The following is a 17,735-nucleotide window of genomic DNA, read 5'->3' on the forward strand; positions in this document are numbered from 1 at the left end:
GAAAACTTGGCCAATTTTTAATAACAAGTTTATACATCCATGTGATAAAAGTGGCTTTTGCAAACACTTTATTATTGCAACTTCAATCTGAATTCTTAGTAACAAGACAAGTAACGCATTGCTGCCATATTAAAGGATAAGACACTGCTATTGCTAACAGATCCTGGAAAATGCTGTCATAGCTGGCTAATATGTGCCTCCTATCTAAATTATGTAGGTTTCCAAATGTTCTATTAAAAAAATCTTAAAATCAAACAACTAAAATATTGTAAAAACTGCCTCAAAATTAAAATCACAGAAAATTGTATCAAAATAAATGATAATAATTGGTATAAGTATTCTCTTTTCATTTCCAATTCATGTTATAGGATGAACGATGAAAACTACAATCAGTACTCAAAGAGTGCTCATATATCGCACATACAGCAGGATAAAACAAAGATGGAAGGGGTAGAAAATAATATTTCTGGCTCCAAAATGCATTTAATTCATCGATATCATCTGGTCAAGAACACAAGTGTTTTAGACAACCCTGTGACCTACGAGAGAATTATTTGATAGATAACCATGCCATCTTTAAAAGGAAGGAAATAATTGAGCGTGTAACACAACATTTGGCAATGTTAAATCCTACTGCTCAGAACTGAATTAAAAATCACTTAGGTAATAATCTTATTCTATGTAAGCAAATCCACATTTATTTTATGAAGCATTTGCAGACAAGCTGTGCAGCTAATGACTAAAGTTTCATATTGCTAAAGTTTCTAATTTTACTAACATATAAATGCACTGTCTGCTTTTTCCAGTCATTAAATAAATAAATCAACATGTTATCTGTGAAATTTGACTTATTTTGAGGTCGAATCAGCCCACTCTAAATCTTTATAGACGAAAAACTGGGCTGTTGATTATTTACATGGTATCACTTTCTACCAAGATGTTTACCAATGGCAGCTGCTACACAATTGATTTTAAAATTCTAAAGTGTAAATTAAAGTCTAGTTTTTTTATTTGTCTGTGTTTCCACCATCTACCTGGCAAACAAATCTATCCTATTTCCCTGAATGGATGACCAGTCCAAATTCAGAATACTTGCCATGATCAGTGGTTTAGATTTTCCAACTAGGTTTCATTATTACTAGAGTGTAACTTGAACAGCAACTTCCATAGTCCAAGTTTATTCAGGTAAACATATAAGTTATTCAGGAGATACAAGAGACGGCCAATGCTGGAAAGGGAAGCAAAACAAACTCCAGTTAAAATATAGTGAGTTAAGCAGCACCTGAAGGCAAAGGGACGTTCAACATCTTGGGCCAAGGCTGCATCAGGACTGAGCAGAGAGGAAAGAAAGCCAGGAAGTAGAAGTGAGAGGCAGGGGTAAGACATAGGCTATTAGCTGAGAAGTAAAATCATATGAGGCCGGCGAATGATGGGCAGATAGAATGAGAATGGGGAGGGGGAGAGGGGAATATTGAGACAGAAGCTGATGGAACCAGGCCGAGGAGAATATAGAAAGGGGGAACAAAAGAAGAAATTAGAAGAAGCCCAGATAAGTGATGGGCAGATTGAACCAGAGAGGGGAGGGAGAAGAGTCTTGGTAATGAGGGAGCAGGGATGGATGGAGAAAGTAAAGAAAGGGAGCGTTCTTGGGTGAACTTGTGAGAATGGGACTGGAACACAAGGAATGTTGGTTACTGGAAATTATAATATTCATTGTTCATATCACTGGGCTGTAGAATGTCCAAGCAGAATATGAGCACTGCCTTCCTAGTTGTGTTTGGCCTCAAAGGAGAAGGCTGAGGACAGACAGGCAAATGCCAGAGGGGAATGCGAAATTGAAATGATATGCAACTGGAAGATCAAAACATGTGTTGGGGGCAGAGTGAGGGACACAAGAGTGCAGAAATCAGTAAGTTGCTGTTCAGTTTTCTCTACTCATCCGCATTTCTTTCATTATTAACTTCTGGAAAACCTGACACTCAAACAAGTGCTGGATGAGAAGCTGCTATTTCATACACTCATGCACCACTCCAGAAAAAAAGGAACATCCTTCAACTTCAAGTGAATTCTTAAAGGCATCATGAAAGTTTTAAACTAATGGATTACAACATACATTGCTTATATAGGTTCCTCTCTAATTAGCGTAGTGTTGCAGTGATATTTGAATCTCTAGTTAGCTTTTGTGCAGCAACATAAGATCTGTTTACTATAGTCAACCTAATGGATGTTCAACCATCTAATTTACTGCCAACTTTAAAAGTTGATCCAATATTTATATACCGCACAGGATTTCTTTTCATCCCTGAAGTGTAGAGTTGATAAATTTTTAATAGTAAGGTTTAAGGGAACAAATATTTCTATCTTCCAAGTAATACGGATGCAAACTGAGGTTCAAACATTTGCTGTGAGGAAATGTTTAGATTCCACAATTTAAAAATAAAATAAATGATGTCAAAAGAAAGGATTTGGTTAACAGCAGATGGACAAAGATAAGAATTGACTGAAATTTAGCTTCAAAATATGAACCATCAGAAGGAAACAAAAGAGGTTACTGAACCAAGATATAGGCATCCGTTAGTCTTGTGAGACCATGGATTTGCACCTTGGAAGGTTTCCAGGGTGCAGGCCTGGGCATGGTTGTATGGAAGACCAGCAGTTGTCCATGCTGCAAGTCTCCTCTCTCCATGCCACTGATGTTGTCCAAGGGAAGGCACTAGGACCGATACAGCTTGGCACTGGTGTCGTCGTAGAGCAACGTGTGGTTAAATGCCTTGCTCAAGGACACAACAGGCTGCCTCAGCTGAGGCTCAAACTAGTGACCTTCAGATCACTAGACCGACGCCTTAACCACTTGGCCATGCGCCAACACTGAACCAAGATAAAGACACAGATCAAAATATACATTCCGGAGAGTGTGACAGCCCGGAGATAAAATCCTAAAAAATCAAGTTGTATTTTCCAATTTGAAACACAGGCTGCTCAAGTCAAAAGGATTGACAAATTTGCAGAAGGCCATGGTTAGGCAACAGTTGTAACACTGTGTGGTTTTTGGGTTGCCGAAGTGCAACGAAGCTTAAAGAATATAGAGCACATTCTGTAGGATGGATCAGCTGGCTGTCATACTGTGGAGAAAATCAAGACATTGCTATAACTTTTTAATAATAATACTTAATGAAGGGTTTGAGGATAACAGGAATAAAATTATATCCCCAGTTTAACAGTTTTCAAATATCAGATAATTTAAAACAATAAACTATATTAAAGATAGAATTTAAAAAGCTACTGCATAAAATATACAGTTAATGAAGCAAATCACTGTACCTTTAAAATAAAATAAGATAAACAATGGAAAAAGAGGAAGATGTGGAATATCCATTTTAGTTTCAGTGGTGACCCTTGCTGTCTGAACTCCATTTTTGATCCAGAACCCATCACAGCCAGCGAGCTATTCAATGATTACAAAGGATGTACTTATGCAATAATGATACATTCTAATTGTAACACATATACCTGTGTGTATACATTAGTATTGATGTGCTCTTGAATTTTGCGGAATTCAAGCAAACACCTGAATTTGAATACTCAATGGTGACTGATAAATGTAACAAACTCTTGATAATACCTGCATTGTATTTTATTTCCATTCTATCAACAATGGAAGATCACTGTTTAAACATCCTTAAACATCCAAGTAATTGTCAGCCATGGATTTGGGCGTGAATGGACAACATTAGCGCTACACTTTTGATCGTTAATAATATGGAGAAGTTAATCAAATCAAACAAAATACACTTAATCTGTTTATCTTCCCTTTCAGTAAGCCACACTGACTAGAATGTCATTTTCTCCTTAACCTTAATGGATTCCAATTCTGCTTCACTAAACAACAAATAACTTGGCCTGAGGGGTCCAAAATTTGATTTTTATGAATCAAATGGTCTCATTTTATAGTCTTCCCATTTGGGAAAATCTTCCATCAAATCAAGGGATAGCCAGTAAGCTTAACTATCTACAAGTCATATCTTATACGTATTGCTCAACACGGAAATATCAAAATTGTGTTTTGTTCTTATAGGTTTTCAAAAATACCTTTACGAATTTGACTTAATCTGCTAATAAATGGGTCACCGGACACACTAAATGAAATCCACACCACAAAGCTTTTCTGTTGGTGAAATTGTCATTAAAAAATCGTAATGCCAAATTGCATATTATTCTTTTATTTAATTTCATTTAATTTTTATTTAATGTTTTTAACAGTAGCCCAGTAAACGGAAGGTAAATGAACAACAACACACGCAAAATTAACAAAGTGCTTTTGCATTTCAGCATTTTACTTTTAATATTACAAATCAATTTTATTTCTGTATATAAATATAAGTTCAAATACCTTCAATTTCCTCTGAGAAGCAGTAAAAAAAATTGAGAAAGTACAAAATTGAAATAGTTTGGAACTAGACTTTGAAATTGCGCAATTGTATTCAAAAAGCAACAAAAATTAACCTACCACTCTCAATAGTTTCCTCATCTTAGAACAGCCAACAAAAAGGAGGAAGAAAAAAAGATATTTTTTTCTTTTATAACTATCAACAAGAATTAAGGATGGAAACACACAAATGTACACGGCAGTATTAGAAAACAACATTTCATCTGTAATTTTGAAACAATCAGGTACTATATTTCAACTCAGCTATATCCTAGAATTTTCCAGAACATGGAGATTCAAACATGTTTTGGGATTTAAGTGCTTGTATAAGACCATAAGACATGTATTTTATTTAACTGAGTTAGTTTAACTTGATGCGATCACAGTAAGATCTCAAGGCATTCAATTTATGACATAGTATAAACTTTACTATTACAGAATAAAATTAAATGATATGACAACTAACTTAAGTTTCCTTTCAGGAATAGTGGAATTGGGTTTCAGCTTATTTGCATTCATGTCATCGAGGCAAAATCAGTCAAACCAACATTTCAAAAAGGTAATTGTAAGTCAAATACATTATTCTCAAAGCCAATTATATTTTGGTTCTCTGAAATCTGTTTCAATGGTTTTGGAATTTCATTTTAAATGTGCTTACTTCTCTAGGTATACATAATTTAATAAGCATTTTAAAACATTTCTATGATGATAAATAAGACTAGAAATCTTCATTAAAATACCTATTATTAGTCCTATATTAATTGTCAGAAGTAATAAAATGCACAAGGTTATTACTCTCATGAATATCAATGAATCATTTCCATTAAAATAAAAAAGAAACAATTATACTTGATTTGCGTTGGTTCATACACTACTTCCACTTGTGCAAAAGCATTTTATAAGAAATAAATTGTAACCTAACTAGCAGAGTTTCAAGCACATTTTGTGTACAATTTCTGATTAAAGAAAACCAGAACTATTACCCTAGCAACACACATCAAAGTTGCTGGTGAACGCAGCAGGCCAGGCAGCATCTGTAGGAAGAGGTGCAGTCGACGTTTCAGGCCGAGACCCTGCGTTCACCAGCAACTTTGACGTGTGTTGCTTGAATTTCCAGCATCTGCAGAATTCCTGTTGTTTACTATTACCCTAAGTAATGCACTAAGTTCCAGATAGAGTGCGAAGATCAAGGGACAAGTACTACACCACATATGATTTGCTGTGGTGATTCTTATAAGCACCACCTTGATCTAAATGGGCGTGCAATTCCTGTACCTAGCCACCAGCTTACACCTCCAGTCTAAATGATTTGAGTGCTTGATTTACACAAATGGTGATAAAAGCTCCTAATTATTTAAACATTGGTGTGTTTAAAGTATTCAAGTTAATTAGATAAACTGATTACAAGAAAAGTCTGCAAGAAGTTGCCACAACAGACAAGGTTCATTACTGCAAGATGTAAGATTATTTGCAAACACCTGGTTTAAATTATTTTTAAACTTTTAGCCTTTCAAAATTGGTACCATTCACAATACATTCTTTCTTTTGTCTCAGTTCAAGTTCAAATGCAACTGAAAATGGTACCACAGTTGAGAGACAAAACTTGCCAGTTAAACTAGGTTACATCTTGTTCAAATGAATAACATTTGGATGCAGTTAAAAACTTCCTCTTGTTCATGTGGTCTTAATTCCAAAAATCAAAAGCTGAATCAAAATTTTTTAAAAAATTAAAGCTATCCAAGCTAGTGGAAAACCTAACAATCATTTTACAAGTCATGCTGAGTTCTGAAATAATGGCCAAAATGTTTACAGCAGCCCAAAATAGAGGGGATTTATAGAATTCATTCATGGAAGATATAAGTTTGAGACCACGACTACCCAATTCAAAAACACATTAAATTAGCACAGTAGTGCTCAATTTTTCAAATCACATAAGAACAATCTTACGAATGGCCTATAAATCTATTTGACTTGCTAAATGTATGTGTTTGAAAAATAACCTATTATGACTCTGGGACATGGATAAAACCAGATTACAGTATGTAAATGTGATAGAAGTGCACTTAAAACAGTCTTTCCAATTTCAAGTCATCTCCAAAGCTCTGCTTAGCTGGGTAAAATCTCCAAACTAAATCTGAATCATAGTTTTGTCAATCATTTAAAATAGTTATCATTCCATGAGGGAACTTTGCCATTCTCAGAACTGCCACAGCCTAGCATTAAACACTTCATTTAGCTGTAACCATGGCTCACGTGCCAACTCAAGTAACAGCATGAGCAGAAGATCACAAGTGCAGATTTCCATTCTACTAGAATGGCACACTAAAGAGAATAAGAGAAACTGATAGAAATATTCGAGGTTAACAGTGTTTCTTTGCTCTTGGGACAGAGAAATAAGATCTTTTAAAAAATTATCATGCAATTTATTGACTTACATGATCGTCTATTGGAATTCCTTTGTGGCTGAACAAATGCCACAGGTCTCCGAAGTGCAAACCTCCTGCAAGAAGCCAATTACAGAACTGTCAACAGTGGAACCAGTGGCTGAATAGAATACAAAAACCTTTGACAAATATTACAGCAGCATTTTAATCCAAAGCAATGTATTTTGTTTTGCTGTAGACAAAATAAATCCATAAACTTTCAAACTTTGGTTAGTAAATCCAAAAACAATTATGTTCTGTGTTGCACATCAAATTTTTTTCCACGTTTTTCCAGACTAGAAGAGCCACTGTGATACGCTTTACTGCCAACTACTTCAAAGAAATATGAGAAAATCTAAAGAGCTTTGTATTCACTTTTGCTATTTCCATTGTGCACACATGGACAACACAATGATACAGCCGGTGGAACTGGACTTCTTGTGCTGCATGGAGTTTACATATTCTTTCTGTGATCATGTGGCTTTCCTCCGAGGGTTCTGATTTCATCCCACACTCCAAAGACGTGCCTATACTTTAAATAGCCATTGTAACTTACCTCCGAATGTGGAGGTAAAAGGATCTGGGGAGGGTTAATGAAAGATGGCCTGAAATGCCGACTCTTTATTTCTCTCCATAGATGCTGCGTGATCTGCTGAGCTCCTCCAGCATTTTGTGTGCGTTCCTCTGGATTTCCAGCATCTGCAGAATCTCTTGTGTTTATGAATAAAGTGAAAAATGTAACTTGAAGCTTAATAGTTGCCATGGACCTGATGGGCAGAATGGCCTATCTCACTACTGAATGACATTCCAATGTGCGTTTTTAACGTAGACATTTGCTTATGGAGTTTATTGTGCTTTCAAACAGCCTTAAGGCTGTTTATTTGGTTACCTCTCTTGGAACTGCTTTGATGGGATTAATCCTGCTCTCAGATTGGCATCACACTCTCGCTTGGCTTGCCACCAGGTTGCATCATCCTGGCTGACGATCTGAAGGACATCTCCCTTCTTGAAAGAAAGCCCAGCTTCTTTGCATGGAATAGCTTTATCCTCATTAGGATCATAATCAAATAAAGTCCTGACAAACATCTGTGAAAGAAAGAAAACAATCTTTTTTTATATTTAAATATAAATTCCAGGAGTAACTTCCATCTGTGAGGAGACTGCAACATATAAAGAAGCTGTTCATTCGAGAGTTTGAGGAGAGTGAAATAATTTCATCGAATTTTTTTTTCCCCATCTGTTAACTGAAAGAATAATCAGGCATCAAACCATTGTGAAGAAATGTCAAAAGTTAGAAAAAAATAATATGGAGCTCAGCAAAGTTAATGCAGTTTAATCTATAAATCCAATCCCCCCCTGTGAAGAGGCAAATCTCACTCATTGTAAAATAAAAATCCTGCTTACATGTGTGAGAAAATGCTGCCAAATTAAAAAGTTGTTGTGGTTTCTTTAAATCAGAAATCCAATGAACATTTTGGGAAAAAATTATTAAAATTGTTCACTACTATTGTACAATGGAAAGGATGGCTTAACATTGCCAATGGAATGATATAGAGAGACAACAGGATAAGTAACCACCCATCATAACATAACATCATCACTTTTTAAATTCACTGATCAAGTACTATAACCCTTTTATACTCACAGCATTTGTAAGCATTATTCAAACATGGATAACCTCCAATGTAAGTTTATCCTGACAGGTGCTAAGCTATTTATAAATAGAGACCTGAAATCAATCATTTTGGCATTTAAGCATTTGACCACCATGCAGTTAATAGGCTATTTCCGCCACATGTTCAATGACGATCACTGGAAATAAGAGCTAATTTTGATTCACAGTTTTTTCTAACCTCAGACCTCATTTAATTTTTCTTTAAAAGTCACTGACTTTTGATACAGTTTATTAAAGCAAAAATTACAGTTATTTAAATGTCCATTTTCAATTCACAGTTGACAAATGTTGTAAACTGTCAAGGATTTTGTGATTAATGGATTATTTCATATGGAAGGTAAACATTTAAGAAAGGGCAAAAGGGAAAGACAATAAAGGACAAAGAATAAAAAATACACATGATGCATGATCCACAGATTACCATGGAGTTACTGCTGTGTTCTGGCATTCAGACCAAACTATCCAAAATCAATGAAGTGATTGCAAAAGATCAAGAAACTCTGAACTCAAAGTACGAATTATTCCAGGACAAACCAAGATTCCACAATCTTTTGTTCACCAACTAAACTGATCACAACCAGAACTGAATTAATTGCAAACATTTGTGTTTCCTCAGATGGCTAAATGGCATCATTTTTAAAATGCAGTTTTTGAACTTAATAAGAGGAAAACAACCATACACCAAAAAATAATACACAGCATTGTACCATTATGACTAAATTATGGGACTACAGATACAGAGGGCTGAAGGATTAAGAAAAAATATCAGGAATTATAAAGTCTAACTGTATCTTTCCATTGGCAAAGTTCAGCAATGTTCAAAAGTCTGACTTATGAAGATGAGTATGACAATAGGCTGCCTTCACCCCCTATCAACCTGTGTTGCCACCTTCAGAAAACTATGAGTATAAAGCCCAAGTCTCTCTGTTCATCAGCATTCTTTAGCAGCCTACTATTTACTGTATATATCCAACCAGTATTTGACTTCCTAAAATGTATCATCTCCCGCTTGCCTGGATTAAATTCCACTTGCCAATGCTCTGCAAAATTTTCATCTGATCTGCATCTTGCTGTAGCCTTACACAACTTTCCTTACTCTGCAAAGCACCTTCAACTTTCATGGCATCAAGAAGGGAGAAGATGGCGGCGCACACGACCTCTCCGGTGATGAATATCTGTTACCTGTCAAGTAGGGGACCGTGCACAATTCTGATTTGATGGAGACAGACGTGAGTGTATAGCGGAACATCTGGAAAACTTCTGAAATGTCTGCTTTGCTACCGCTGCTACTGTGTGGTAACCGGAATCTCTGGAGCTGAAGGCCTCGGAATCCTCGGCTTTGCACGTTCCAACGACTGGGGAGAGGTTGAAGGCGCTCGGCAGAGGATGGCGCTCGGGAGGCTGTATCGGAGAGGCTGCTCGGCTGCTCGGAAGCTCAGAGTTTTCGGACGGATGGACTCAGGGTCGGCTGCTTCCAAGGTATCGGCAAGTTGACGGTGCCTGGAGGTTTATGGCAGGGAGTTTCTCCTTTTTGCCACCACTATCGGGGACTCGGGAGTCAATCGACTCAGGGACTTTGAGACTATTTTTTTTTACTATGCCTAAGGACTGTCTTCATCAAATTATGGTATTGCTTTGCACTGCTGTAACTATATGTTATAATTATGTGGTTTTGTCAGGGTTAGTCTTTGGTCTGTCTTGTTTTCTGTGATATCACGCCGGAGAAACATTGTATCATTTCTTAATGAATGTATGCATTTCTAAATGACAATAAGAGAGGACTGAGTGTTCTCATAATCTAATCTAATCTGCAAAATTACTAATTATTCCCCCAACATTCATATCCAAGTTGTTAATGTATATCAGAAACATCCCAGCACTGATCTCTGCTAGTCACAGATTTCAAATCAGAAAAGCAATCTTCCACCACTACTCTTTGGATTCTATCATCAAGGTAATTTTGGACCCTGTCAGCCAGATGGCACTTCAGGAGTGGGTGCAGTGCACATGCTCTGGGTACATAAATGGTGCCGAGGTTGAGAGGCTCAACAGCTTCAAGTTCTTAACAGTGAACAACACCAACAGTCTGTCCTGATCCAACCACATAAACACCATGGCCAAGAAAGCTCACCAATGTCTCTACTTCCTTGGGAGGCTAAAGAAATGTGGTATGTCCCTTCGACCCTTACAATTATTTATCATTGCACTCCATAATAAAGCATCCTGCCTAGATGCATTATGGCTTGGTATAACAACTGTGACTGCAAGAATCTGGTGAGAGTTGTCGACAAAGCTCAACAAATCATGAAAAACAGCCTCCTCTCCATGGATTCTGTCTTTACTTAAGTCTTTGTATGCAGAACTGCTGTGGTCTAAGATTAACACCTGCTTGAAACAGGCAGCAATCATCCTGGTGCCCACGAAGAGTAGGGTAAGTCACCATCATGACTCACTTTTGAATTTAATTGAATTGACTTTATTTCTTACATCCTTCACATACATAAGGAGTAAAAATCTTTACTTTACATCTCCATCTAAATGTGCACTGTGCAATCATAGGAATTTATAATAAATAGAACAGTCAGTGTAATATAGAGTACACTCAAATCAGCGTGATTTTATCAGTCTGATGGCCTAGTGGCCTGGTGGAAGAAGCTGTCCTGGAGCCTGTTGGTCCTGGCTTTTATGCTGCAGTACTGCTTCCCAGATGGCAGCAGCTGGAATAGAGTGTGGTTGGGATGGTTTGGGTCCCCATTGATCCTACGGGCCATTCTTACACACCTGTCCTTGTAAATGTCCTGAATCATGGGAAGTTCACAACTACAGATGCGCTGGGCTGTCCACACCACTCCCCTGCAGAGTTCTGCGATTAAGGGAGGTACAGTTCCCATGCCAGGTAGTGTTGCAGCCAGTCAGGATGCTCTCAATTGAGCTGTAGAAAGTGCTTAGGATTTAGGGGTCCATACCAAACTTCCTCACCCGTCTGAGGTGAAAGAGGTGCTGTCATGCCTTTTTCACTACCCAGCTAGTGTGTACAGACCATGTGAGGTCCTCAGTGTTGTGGACGCTGAGAAGCTTGAAGCTGTTTACCTTCTCAATCCCAGATCCATTGATGTCAACTGGGGTTAGCCCATCTGTATTCCTCCTGTAATCCACAACCAGCTCCTTTGTTTTTGCGATATTGAGGGGGAGGTTGTTTTTTTGACACCACTGTGTCAGAGAGATGACTTCTTCCCTGTAGGCCACCTCGTTATTGTTTGAGATAAGGCCAATCAATGTAGTGTTGTCGGCAAATTTAATTTGCAGATTGGAGCTGTGGGTGGTGATACAGTTATAGGTATACAGAGAGTAAAGGAGGGGACTCAGTACGCAGCCCTGAGGGGCTCCTGTATTGAGAGTCAGAGGGTTAGAGGTAAGGGAGCCCACTTTTACTGCCTACCGGCTATCTGATAGGAAGTCCAGGATCCAGCTGCACAAGGCAGGGTCAAAGCCGAGGTCTCTGAGCTTCTTGTCGCGCCTGAATGTAACTATAGTGTTGAATGCTGAACTGTCGTCCAAGAACAGTATTCTCACATAAGCATCCTTCTTCTCCAGATGTGTAAGGACGGTATGTAGAGCAGTAGCTGTTGCATCATCTGTCGATCAGTTGTGTCAGTGGGCGAACTATAGGGGATCCAGTTTGGATGGTAGCAAGCTGCAGACGTAATCCTTGGCCAGCCTCTCAAAGCATTTGCTGACTATTGAGGTGAGTGCGACAGGACGCCAGTCGTTCAGGCATGTTACTTTGATCTTTTTTGGTACAGGGACAAGGGTGAATAATTTGAAGCAGGAGGGCACTCTACACTGAGAGGGGGAGAGATTAAAAATGTCTGTAAACACACCTGCCCGTTGTGCTGCACACATCCTGAGTACTCTCCCTGGGATGCCGTCCGGTCCTGCAGCCTTGCGACTGTCCACTCGTTGGAAACATCTGCGTACTTCAGCCTCAGAGACCACCAGGTTGCAGGTTGTAGCGGCGGCTTTCCTCGGAGGCTCTGAGTTAGCGACATCGAACCGAGCATAAAAGCCATTGAGCTCATCTGGGAGAGAGGCCACGATGTTGACGACACCACAAATTCTGTAATTAAGTGCCTCGTGAGGTTGGTTATGATCAGAATTAACTCTTGCCTGAGCAGGGAACTGGACCTGCTGCAATTTGCCTACTGTGCAATGGTCCACAGCGGACGTAATCTCACTAGCTCTCCACTCTGCTTTGGAGCACCTAGACAGGTGCAAAGCACACATCAGGCTACTGTTTACCAATACAACTTGATGTTCAACACCATCCATTTCTTCAGTACTAATAATCAAGCTTGAAACCCTAGATCTCCATACTTCCCTCTGCATCTGGATCCTTGAATTACTTACAGCGAGAGCAGCTTGTTCAGTCGCAGCAGCTTCTACGGGGTCAACAAAAGGCACTCTGTCCATTTAAAAGTATTTCTAATGATCGCAAGATCCTGCTGTACATTAAGAATTTACAGTACTGTAGGTCTACACTATTAGCGAGTTGCTCACTGACAGAGAAAGCGAAGGAACTGTGAAACGTGCTGCTGCCTGAGCTAATGGAGGCTTACAGTCTAATAGCAAGTGGACAGTCATCGTGCTAAGTCAGCTGAGTTCCTTTGACAGATTATTTGTTACTCCAGATACCAGCATCTGCAATCTCTCATGACTCCATTATCACAATACAGGTGGCCCCCGTTTCCCGAACGTTCGCTTTATGACGCCTCGCTGTTACGAAAGGCCTACATTAGATACCTGTTTTCGCTAACAGAAGGTGTCTTCACAGTTACAAAAAAAGGCAGTGCGTGCCTCGAGCAGCCAAGCTCCTCCCCCGGAACTGCATTCTAGCTGGCATTGCTTAAACACGTGCTTTATCTCGATTTATTTTGTGCATCCGTTAGCAAGATGAGTTCTAAGATATCAAAAAAGCCTAAAAGAGCTCGTAAGGGTGTTACACTTAGCATAAAACTAGACATAATTAAGCGTTTCGATCATGGTGAACGAAGTAAGGACATTGTCCGTGTGTTTAGCTTGCCTGCGTCCACCATTCGCACTATTTATACGTGGAGAGAAAGATTTTTGAAAGCTGCCGATGTTACTGTTGGTCTGCTCGTAGGAAAGTGGTCTCTTTTAGTCAGCATCCAATAATGGATAAAATGGAAAGTCTATTGCTTGATTGGATTCATGGGTGTACAAAGCATGGTGTTCCATTAAGTTTTCTTATACTTAAGGAGAAAACAGTCAGTCTTTTTAATAGGCTGAAACAGAAAGCACTGAACGATGGTGACGAAAGTGTTGCGAAAGTGGAATTTAAAGGTAGTCATGGGTGGTTTAATCGGTTTCTGAGGCAAGGGCAGCTTCATAGCTTAAGCAGTGGTCCCCAACCTCCAGGCCGCAGACCGATACATTGCCACGAAGAATGCAGTAGTTGGAACACACCCAGAACATCTTTAAGAAAAAAGCTGAAATAAACAAGCTAATTAATTAGGTGCCGCCCAGCACGTAAATGTTGGCCCAGGTCAGAGGCAATTGCCAATTGCGTCAGGTGGTTATTCATATAAGCAAGTGTTTAACTGTGACGAAACTGCAATTTATTGGAGTCTTCCCAATTCTGGTAAGTGAAACTACACTGTACATACATTATTTCTACTTGTGTATTTTTATGTGTTATTTGGTATGATTTGGCAGCTTCATAGCTTAAAGGTTACTGGAGAGAGTGTTTCTGCCGAGAGTGCTTCCGCGAGGTTTTCGTTGCGCTAGACAGTGCTGCAGCAAAGTATTTCTACTTTATATAGGCTGTGTATTTATCATATCATTCCTGCTTTTACTATATGCTACTGTTACTTCAGGTTTTATGTGTTATTTGGCTTGATTTTGTAGGTTATTTTTTGGGTCTGGGAATGTTCAAAAATTTTTCCCATATAAATAAATGGTAATTGCTTATTCACTTTACGACATTCCGGCTTATGAACCGTTTCATAGGAACGCTCTGCCTTCGGATGGCGGGGAAAACCTGTACATATTGCTAAATGATAGCTTGAGACTCGCCCTCGTCAACTAGAATTTCTTTTAATGTTCAACAGAGATACTTAATGTACAGTTTCAATGGGCATCTTTCCTAGAACTTCTCACAGTTCGAAGTGATTTCAAGCAGAAGGTTCACCAAAGTGCGTAGTGAGGTCTGTGAGAATGGAATGTGAAGTCTTGAATGCAAACAACAGGAATTCTGCAGATGCTGGAAATTCAAGCAACACACATCAAAGTTGCTGGTGAACGCAGCAGGCCAAGCAGCATCTGTAGGAAGAGGTGCAGTCGACGTTTCAGGTCTCGTCCTGAAACGTCGACTGCACCTCTTCCTACAGATGCTGCTTGGCCTGCTGTGTTCACCAGCAACTTTGATGTGTGTTGTGTGAAGTTTTGAAGGTCAGTTATAAGGATGAGTAGCACAGTGGTTTAATTTCCTTTGATCTTTCAATAAAGCTGGTGAAAGTATATTCACACTGCCTTTAAGGTAGTTAGCAATCATTGTGTAGAAGCCAACAAACAGTGCAAGTGCAAAAAGAAGAAACAATAGTATAAATAAATAAGCAATAATTATTGTGAACATTATATGAAGAGTCCTTGAAAGTGATTCTATTGGTTGTGGGAACATTTCAATGATGGGGCAGGTGAAGTTGAGTGAAGTTATCCCCTTTGATTCAGGAGCCTGATGGTTGAAGGGTAGCAACTGCTCCTGAGCACGATGATGCGAGTCCAGAGGCTCTTGTACCTTCTTCCTGATGGTAACAGCGGAAAGAGAGCATGTCTCGGGTGTGGGAGTCCCTAATGATGAATGCTGCTTTCCTGCAACAATCTTTGATGTACAGTAGATGAGCTTTACCCGTGATGAACCAGGCCATATCCACTACTTTTTGTAGGGTTTTCCATTGAAGGGCTCTGCTGTTTGCATACCAGGTTGTGATGCAGCCTACTACAAACCTATGGAAGTTTGTTAAAGTTTTAGATGACATGTCGAATCTCTACAAGCCTGAAGGAAGTAGCGGTACTGCTACGCTTTCTTCGTAATTGCACTTACATGCTGGGCCCAGCACAGGTCCTCCGAATTTATAACACCGAGGAATTTAAAATTGCTAACCCTCTTCACCTCTGATCCTCCAATGAGGACTGGTTTCCTTCTCCTAAAGTCTATAATCAGTTCCTCGGTCTTGGTGACATTGAGTGAGAGGTTGCTGTTATGACACCACTCAGCTAGATTTCCAATCTCCCTCCTACATGCTGATTTGTTGCCACCTTTAATTTGGACAACGACAATGGTGCTGTCAGCAAAATGTTTGGAGCCATGTTTAGCCACCCAGTCTTACGTGTGAAGCAAGTAGAGCAGGGGACTAAGTACATAGCCGTGTGGTGTATCTGTGCTGATGGAGATCTTGGAGGAGATGTTGCTGCCAATCCAAACTGTCTGGGGTCTGCAAGTGAGGAAATCCAGGATCCAATTGCACAAGTAGATATTAAGACTAAGGTCTTGGAATGTATTGATTAGCTTTGAGGAGATGATAGTATCGAATGCTGAGCTATAGTCAATTATAGTCAAACCTGATGTATGCATTTTTGCTGTCCATATGTTCCAGAACTGAGTGAAGAGCCAATGAGATAGTATCTGCTGTGGACCTGTTGCTCCATTAGGCAAATTTGAGCGGATCTAATTTGCTTCTCAAGCAGGAGTTAATGTGTTTCATCACTGATCTCTCAAAAGCAGGAATGGATGTAAGTGCTAGTGAGGAAGGTCACCATGCTCTTCTTAGGCAACAGTATCATTGAAGCCTGCGTGAAGCAAGTGGATACCACAAACTACCAAAGCAAGAGGATGAAGATCTCAGTGAGCACAGCAGCCAGCTGCTCAGCACAGGTCATTAGTATGTGGCCATCTGGGCTAGTTGCTTTTTATGGGTTCCCCCTCCGTGTTGGCTTGAAACTGAGATCAACAGGAAACATGGGAGTTTGTGATGGCTCCTCCATGTTTTGATGGTCAAAGCAAGCATAGAAGGCATTGTGCTGATCTGGAAGTGAAGCTCTGTGTCGCCCATGTCACTTGATTTAATTTTATGAGAGGTGATAATACTCAAGCCCTGCCACAACTGTTGAGTGTTGTTCTTTGATTTAAATTTGATCTGGAATTTCTACTTTGCCCTTGAGATGGCTTTCCGGAGACGGCACTTGGACCTCGTGTAACTTTGTTGGTTACCAGACTTGAATGCCTCTGATTTAGCCCTTAGTAGACTTCAGATCTCATGGTTCATCCAGGGCTTCTGATTGACGAAGATTGTGAATGGTTTTGTGAGGACACACTCGTTTACAGCTGTTTTAATAAGTCCATTACAACAATGGTGTATTCATACATGCTCAGATAAGTTGCTTGAACATGGCCCAGTCCACTGACTGGAAGCAATGCTGTAACTGCTCCTCTGCCTCCCACTGCCACCTCTTTGTTGTTCTAATCTCTGGACCTTTGTTCTTTAGCCTTTGCCTGTATGCAGGTAGGACAGCCAAGTAACATGATTTTACCAAAATGCAGTCTGGACATGGTACGGTAGGTGTGGAGGGAGTTTGTTCCATTAAAGCAAGTAATTGGAATTGAAATCCCCCATGTTTGCAACAGAGGTAGCAGAGGCCGCTTTGTGAGAAATGCAGAAGTAGGGACAGTTAGTCTGTTCTTCCTTTAGCACTCCAGAATCAGAATTAATATCATTGGCATACATTGTGAAATTTGTTGCATTGCAGCAGCAGTACATTGCAATATATAATAACAATAAAAATCTATAAATAAGTATATATATATATAAAATTAAGTAAGCAGTGCAAAAAGAGAGCATAAAAAGTAAGGTTCTGTTCATGCGTTCATTGTCCATTCAGAAATCTAACGGCAAAGGGGAAAAAAGCTGATCTGAAACGTTGAGTGTGTGTCTCTTCAGGCCCCCGTAACTTCTCCTTGATAGTAACAATGAGAAGAGGACATGTCCTGGGCGATGGGGATCTGTAATGCTGGACGTTACCTTTTTGAGGGGTCCTTGATTCTGGGGAGGCTAGTGGCCACGATGGAACTTGGCTGAGTTTACAATTTTCTGCAGCTTTTTCCAAATTCTGTGCAGTGGTCCCTCTATACCAGACA

At 39.5% G+C, this 17,735-nt stretch overlaps 1 protein-coding gene across 13 annotated transcripts in view; it reads right to left on the minus strand.

Annotated features, from left to right (window-relative positions):
- The window catches only part of mpp7a (MAGUK p55 scaffold protein 7a), a 515,701-nt gene that overhangs the window by 78,340 nt on the left and 419,626 nt on the right, over positions 1 to 17,735 (minus strand). For 11 of the 13 annotated variants that reach the window (XM_072253895.1, XM_072253897.1, XM_072253899.1 and 8 more), the window contains 3 exons: positions 7,739 to 7,935; positions 6,862 to 6,926; positions 4,508 to 4,528 (listed from right to left, as the gene is read on the minus strand). In XM_072253895.1, coding sequence (XP_072109996.1) covers positions 4,508 to 4,528; positions 6,862 to 6,926; positions 7,739 to 7,935 — 283 coding nt within the window. The remainder of the gene's footprint in view (positions 1 to 4,507; positions 4,529 to 6,861; positions 6,927 to 7,738; positions 7,936 to 17,735) is intronic. The other 2 variants (XM_072253903.1, XM_072253902.1) reach the window with 1 other exon arrangement.

This window comes from Mobula birostris, chromosome 3 (genome assembly GCF_030028105.1).
Source record: "Mobula birostris isolate sMobBir1 chromosome 3, sMobBir1.hap1, whole genome shotgun sequence".
Lineage (NCBI taxonomy): Eukaryota > Metazoa > Chordata > Chondrichthyes > Myliobatiformes > Myliobatidae > Mobula > Mobula birostris.